General features: G+C 37.5%; 1 protein-coding gene across 1 annotated transcript in view; it reads left to right on the top strand.

Moving 5' to 3' along the window:
* The window catches only part of SCAPER (S-phase cyclin A-associated protein in the ER), a 466,531-nt gene that overhangs the window by 135,113 nt on the left and 323,952 nt on the right, over positions 1–7,466 (top strand). Inside the window, exons 15-17 of the mRNA XM_006866457.1 lie at positions 2,379–2,534; positions 4,922–5,064; positions 7,079–7,160. Of these exons, the coding sequence (XP_006866519.1) occupies positions 2,379–2,534; positions 4,922–5,064; positions 7,079–7,160 (381 nt within the window). The remainder of the gene's footprint in view (positions 1–2,378; positions 2,535–4,921; positions 5,065–7,078; positions 7,161–7,466) is intronic.

Below are 7,466 nucleotides of genomic sequence, written 5' to 3'. Positions count from 1 at the left end.
AGCGGTGGTGAGGTTGGCCCAGGATCGAACATTGTTTCGTTCTGCTGTGCATGGAGTCGCTATGAGTCGGTTCTGACTCGATGGCACCTGACAACAACAAAGGCTGAATTTTATTAACAGGTAGTATTTTCAGGAAGATCTCTTGTGTGTCCGTCAGATGAGGGGCCATCAGAAAATTCGTGGACAAATCCTGTTCGCTTTTAATTCCATTTTTGTGTGAACTTTTTAAAGCTCCCCTCTATTTCTTGAATTCTTGCATACTTAAGACCTATGACATTCATACCTGATTTACATCAGCTTCAGGGTTCACAGTAGCTTTTCTTTAGCCCTTTTATAACAGTATTTTATTTTCTTCCAACATTAACAGTCAGGTTCTCCCAAATCCCCTTCTTTGTTGGTGACTTGATTTGCTGCTTGAAAATAGCAGTTTAATGTTTACCAGCTTGATTCTGTTCTATTTGGTTTTTAATTTGTTTTTCTTCTTTAATGTATAATTTAATAAGAATATTCTTCATGTTGATCTTCTGAATCAATTTTTCATGAAGGAGACTTTTTCAGTAGTCATTTTTCCTTCCAGAGAAATTTTCCTGTATTATGATGTTAGAATATTTTCTGTTCTTTTTCTTAACTTCATAGGTATTTATTGTTGTTGTTAAACGTGTCTTCGAGTCAGTTTTGATCCATAGCAAACCCTGTATAGGGTTTCCAAGGAGTGGCTGGTGAGTTTGAACCACTACCCTTGTGGTTAGCTACCCAGTGCTGATCCTATTAGGTTTTCTTGATATGTTTTCCATACTCAAAGTTTATTATTTAGGCATTTTAAAGAAAGTCTTCATTAACTGTTATTACTATAAGCCTTTCCTGTAATAGCATTTTGACTTTCACCAACTTTATTCTGTTTCCTAATTTAATAGTGTTACTTTTGTCGTCAGTTTTTTCTTTATCTACTGTCCAATTATTTTATCAATATGTATGTATATATATATGTGTGTGTGTATAGGGCTTTGAACTGGTTTGAACCCACTCAGTCACGACTGGCAAAGTAAAATTGCAACGGATCCAAAATTTTAAAGTTTAGATGTAGCGGAATGACAAAAAAATACAGGTCACATTCTGGAGTGGGAGACTCAGAGGAGGCACAGTGAGTCTTGTGAGGAGCTCGATGAGCAGATGAGATCATTGGTGGGCCTGTGGAGAGGGACACACACTCAAAGTGGCTTGTTTTGTAAGAGGGGAGGGTAAGTTTCTAGCTAGGTGTTGACCTAAACCAGGAAAAAGTGGTTTGAAGCCCTGTTTTCTCTTGCATCTTTTCTTGTGTCTTTACAATTTGATTATTTTTTAATTTCTTTTATATTAACAAGTTTGCTTGCTGAGTTTTCTGCTATTTATTAGGTTATATTTTCTTGTAGGTTGGGTTTTTTTTCAGCTTTTGCACATTCTCATCCTTCTGAGTTCCTTTCTTTTGCATAGTGTATGAAGTAGAGTCCTAGTGTGGCGCTGTGGGTTATGCACTGGACTGATGACTGCACGGGGCCACTGAGTTATGAGAGTCAGAACCAGCTCAGTCACACTTAGTATTAAGTGCCATTCCTTTTCTGTTATCTCGCTTAACAGGTTTATCCTGATATAATATGAATACGTTTTCATTGAACATAACCTGCATCTCTTGAGTATGGTCTGAAAGATAGGTATATGATTTATCTACCTTTTTGTGTCCTCTCCCATAGAGAATGGGGTAGCTTAGTTAGAACTGTTTTCCAACGTTCTCATCTGAGATTTATAAAGTATTTATGATAGGTTGGTTGTCTTCTATCCACCATGGTTTCCTGAACTTGGTCAGTGTTCCCTTCTAGTTCATGCCTACATTTCCCTCCCTCTTGTTTTTAAGAGTGAAAAATTTGACACCAAATGACTTTTCAGCTTTATCATCATGTACACTTGTTCACTGTACGTTGGAGAAAAGTGATTTTTTGTTGTGCTTAAAACTTTGTTCTTTCAAACTCATTAGAAGAAAATGCAGATACCAATTTAAACATAGATGTGATCTGTAGAGTTCTAAATTATACTGTTAGATGAAGTTGTTAAGATGACCATTATCAGAATCTTTAATTCCTTCTTGACCTTAATATACTTTGAATGGCAGAACTTTACTTTCTCTAAGTCAGTTCTTAATTAAGCTCTGTGGGTTTGTTACGTACACTGGTTCATTTTCTATTATGAGGTAAATATTTTAAAAAGCCCCATAACGCCTCCGTTTTTTGCTTTATGCCATGCTACTAAATTTTAATAACAAAGTAAACTTTGTTAAGTTTCATTTTCTTGGTGGTGTATCCTAGAATTAACTAGACTTGAACCTCACTTTGTTTATTTTTATCAAGGTAAATGAAATTGCCTTTATAAATACCCTTGAAGCCCAGAATAAACGTCATGATGTTTTATCAAAATTGAAGGAATATGAGCAGAGACTTAATGAGCTACAGGAAGAGCGTCAGAGAAGACAGGAAGAAAAACAAGCCCGTGATGAAGCTGTGCAGGTACAGTTGTTCTCCATCGGCCTTTATTGGAGCCGTATCCTAGGCTCTGAGCTTTGGTGCTTTGGATCCAAAAAGAAGGATGATCTGGTGTCTGCTCTAGTATAGCACTATTTGGAAACTTGATGCATAATTGCCAAAAGAAAGTATGTACTCCTTCAAATAAGACAGTTGAATGTTTGCATTACTAGCCTGCAGTCATAGAGCTAGAACCTCTAGCCTCATATTATCATCGGTTCTTCTCTAATCAGGGTGAAGATGAATATAGTCTTCTTCCCCTAATAAAAAAAGGAGTGCTTTTAGACCAATTAGATGTGACCTTAAGGAGCAGGGCATTGTTTATGCTTCTGATAAAGGGCACCTGTTATTTATTGGGCAGAATCACCAGATACCTTAATGGTTTAGCTTTCACTCTTGTAACAAACTCTAAGTTGGCTTTCATTTTCAAAATGAGGAGAATGGTTAAATCATAAATTATACTGCTGTTTATAATCAATTTTAAGTATTTTTCTTCAATAGAAAACCTTTTCCATTGACTCTTTGGGGATCTGATATAGAGATAAAAACTTTTTGTAATTTCCAAATATGGATGCAAATATACTTTTTTTATTAATATTGGTTAATTCACTTAGTGATCATTTACTGAATGACTATTATAAGCCATATGCTGCCCTTGTCTAGGTATATGTATAAAATACATCCTTGTTCTTGACTGAGGAAGTCAAAATCTTAACCCATTATGGTAAGTAGACATTCTCTGTAGCATAAGGAAAGCAAGGTACTCCAACATGGAGAAGTCAGGTAAGCTTGGAGTAGGTGATAACTGAGCTTTGAAAACTGAAATGGGTACAAATGGTGAGAGGCAGTGTGGGAAGGCATCCATGCAGAAGTAAATAGGGGAGCTCTTATTATAGAGTTGGAAGAGCGCAACGAGTCTTTTAGTTCTGTTAAAATGAGGACTGTTAGTAATATTTCATGCTCCTTTGTGTTTGCTGATGACATACCAGTATGTTTTCAGAATTCATTGATTACTTTATGATCTTAGTGGGCGTTTGCAGGCATCCCCATTTTCCTTCCTGATCTCTGTCTTATTTTCATGTGCGTGTCCAGTGAACAAGTATGAAAATATAAAATGTTTCTATTAGAGTAAGCATAGCTTTTTCTTGACCAGGAAGAAGCACATGCTTTCATTTTTATAATTTGTAATTTAATATTCTCTGTTAGCCTATACCGTTAAATGAGTAAATAAAATAATTTGGTAATTGAATTTTGAATTTGAGGTTTCCCTTTAGCATTATCACTGCCTCTTGAAATCTGGACTATTTCATAAAATTTTAAATTTTAAATTATGTATTACTTTCCAGCAGCCATTTATTGTTGTTGTTAAGTACCGTAGCGTCGTCTCTGACTTATAGTGACGTTGCCTGTATAGGGTTTCTAAGAAGCAACTGGTGGGTTTGAATCACCGACTTTACAATGAGCAGTCCAGTGCTTGTCCTATAGTGCCACACCAGGACTTCAGCAACTGTTAAAGATTAGCAATTCAGAGATAAATAATACATGATCCTTCCCTTTATGGTAAATATTAACGTACATCGTGATGTGAAATTGTGTGATAGAGGTTATCTGGGCATGGATTGAAAGAAATTAATCAGTTTAGGTAGCAACAAGGTGAAATGACCAAAGGACTGTTCCTTGGCAAAAATATACACAGAATATAATCATTCACTGTGAAGTTTACCCTGTCTTAATCAAGTATCTCTGTCTTGCTGATGATGACGCTGATGAGTTATTATTGAGCATTTCCTGTATGGCAGGTCCTGTGATAAGTGCCTCCGTGTATTATCTCACCTGATGTGATCAGTGTTATTTGTCTCTTAGAAAACGAAGCCATAGAGACTATTGTTAACTTGACCAGAGTTACCTAGCAGTGAATAATGGGGTCAGGAAACAAAGCCATGGAGTGGCTTCCCTGCTATGTTTTAGTAGATTGCCTCTTTATCCTTTTCACAAGCTTTTCTGCACTTAATTTATAAAAGCTTGGTTCAGAAATAAAGTCTACTATTTATGCTTTTTTTTTTATTGTGTTCAGATATTTTTATATTCATCTGTTAACCCAAATATTTATAAGTCATTAACCAGAACATATACATTAGATTCTCATAGAATACATGTAGCATCGTATCTGCTTAAAATAGCATTTATTCTCCTAATTATGTGTCACACCGGTGAATGACACATGAATATCAGTTATCACTGAAATTTGAGCTTTGAATTCTGAGAAGAATCTACTTGACTTGAATAGTTAAAGTTTGGGTCAGTGGCTTGTTTCTTTAATCATTTTCATTTTACACACGTAATTCTAATTTTAAAAACTTTTCCTTCATTAGGAACGTAAAAGAGCTCTAGAGGCAGAACGGCAGGCCCGTGTAGAAGAATTACTGATGAAGAGGAAGGAACAAGAAGCCCGGATTGAACAGCAGAGACAAGAAAAGGAGAAAGCTCGTGAGGATGCAGCCCGGGAAAGAGCAAGGTACCTCATTGGCTGGCTGGACTGAGTGAATATTGAAATCAGGCCACAAAATTAAACTGTCTCACATGAAAGCAAGTTACATAATTACAAAAAATAAAATTAAATGGTAACAAATATGGAAATGCACTAAATTTTCATTTCCAGAAATTTTAACACCATACTCAAAACATGCTGTAATTTTACGTATAGCACACCCATACAAATAAACCGTACACCCAGATAATGCACACAGGGCATGTAACAAATTCATACAAGAGGGGTTTGCTAAAAAATGTACATTCCACGGTGGTCCTAGAAAACAAAGCAAAATAAAAACCCAAACCCATTTCCATTGTGCCTTGCCTTGGGTTCCAACTCCTGTGAACTCTAGGGGACAGAGTAGAACTGCTCCGTAGGATTTCTGAGACTGTGAGTCTTTATGGGGGCAGGCAGCCTCACCTTTCATCAATGCAGTGGCTGGTGGGTTCACATGGTGGACCTTGCAGGCAGCAGCCCAGTGCCTGTCCCATGGCGTCAACTAGGGCTCCTTGGTAGTCCTCCAGGGAGTAGTGTATATTTGCCTTTCTGTCGTTTCTGTATGCATTTAAAAGGGGAAGGATATTAGTTTTCTCCCCATCTCATTACTTACACTTTTATTTAAACTACCTGTTTTCTATATAGTGTCTCCTTGCTACCCTCAGCATGCTCAATGTCTTTGAACTTAGGGTCTGTCTGTTCAGCCTGTATAGGGAATAATCTCCTAGGATTCTGTCAGAGTGGGAACATCTGGAGTCCAGGTGGCACTGCGGACTAGACTTTGCACTGCTAACTGTAATATTGGTGGTTCAAACCCCAGCCAATCCATGGGAGAGAGATGAGCCTACCTGCTGCCATAAACATTTACAGCCTCAGAGACCCTTATATATCTATGGTCAATATGAGTTAAAACGGACCCGATGACAGGCGGCTTTGATTTTATTTTTTTTGGTGGGGGGGGGGGTTGGCGTATTGGTTTTTATTTTTTAAGGCATTAACTAATTTGCCTATTTCATCCCCAAACTTTATCCTAACTTTGATAAGTAACTCGTTTTGTCAGTTTTTGAGATTTTATGGATACACCCTCGGAAACCCTGTACAGGGTCGCTATGGGTCGGAATTGACTCGACGGCACTTAACAACAACAACAACAACAAATGGGAAAGTTACCTTGCTTAGTAGTTTCACCGAAAGGTTAGATTTTAGCTTTTTCAGGTCTGCTTTTCATTTTCTAAAATATCGATGTCCGTTGTTTGTGATTGTTTTCTCTTCTGTTCTCTGTGCCTTTCTGAGTTCATGCCTTTTCTTATTCTTTGTGGGTTTAGTGGGTTTTTAGAAGGGAACAGAGATGAATGTCTGTTTTCAACATGCCGTTATTTAAATGTCAGTCCTAGAGTTAATATTTAGACCCATGTCTGAGTCTAGAAACCCATTTCATAACTAGTAATCTGTTACTTCCTCAACATTTAATGAGCAGTACACATTACTCCTGTAAAGATTTACAGCCTCGGCAACCCTGTACAGGGTCACTATGGGTCGGAACCGACTAAACGGCACTTAACAACAACAAAACAACACATTACCAGGAGTCCTGGTGTCACACTGTAGGATAAGTACTAGTCTGGTAACCACAAAGTCAGCAGTTCAAACCCACAAGTCGCTCCTCGGAAACCCTCTATAGAGTCGCTGTGGGTCAGAACGAATTTGACTGCACTTAACAACAACAACAATACTTTATCTGGCATTTTGTTGGTGCTCAGAAAATTAACTTTTAGAATAATTACCTTTTGTAATAGACCAGCTTGTGTGTCCTCATTGTGTGTGTGTTTTAATGTTTTATTGTGAATCGTGATAATTTACATGAGAGAACATTAGTTTTACATGGTTTCATTGCCATGGTTACAATCTCCTCTCATTGTGTGTTTTCTAACCTCATGAGAATTCTGTTCTCTTTGTAACTCTAAGCAGTTGTGTTTACAGGTTTCCTATTTTCTTTCAGGGACAGAGAAGAGCGATTGGCAGCACTCACAGCTGCTCAGCAAGAGGCTATGGAAGAACTACAAAAAAAAATTCAGCTCAAGGTAGAGCTTTGATAGATTGTCTTTTGAAATTTCAGAGCTTATAATGGAGCATGAGATTAAAATTATATCTATAGAATAAAAAAAACTGAATTAATTTGTATTTCTAATCTTTGGACAATAAAACTCATGATTTGACTACGTTCATTAGAGGAGCTCTGGTAGCGTAGTGGTTACGAATCGGGCTGCGAACCTTAAGGTCAGCGGTTCCAAACTACCAGCTGCTCCGCGGGAGAAAGATGAGGCTTTCTACTCCCGTAAAGATTTACACCCTTGGAAACCCTGTACAGGGTCGCTATGGGTCGGAAC

This window comes from Chrysochloris asiatica, unplaced genomic scaffold, assembly GCF_000296735.1.
Source record: "Chrysochloris asiatica unplaced genomic scaffold, ChrAsi1.0 scaffold00092, whole genome shotgun sequence".
NCBI lineage: Eukaryota > Metazoa > Chordata > Mammalia > Afrosoricida > Chrysochloridae > Chrysochloris > Chrysochloris asiatica.
This window is presented reverse-complemented; position numbering and strand designations above follow the sequence as displayed.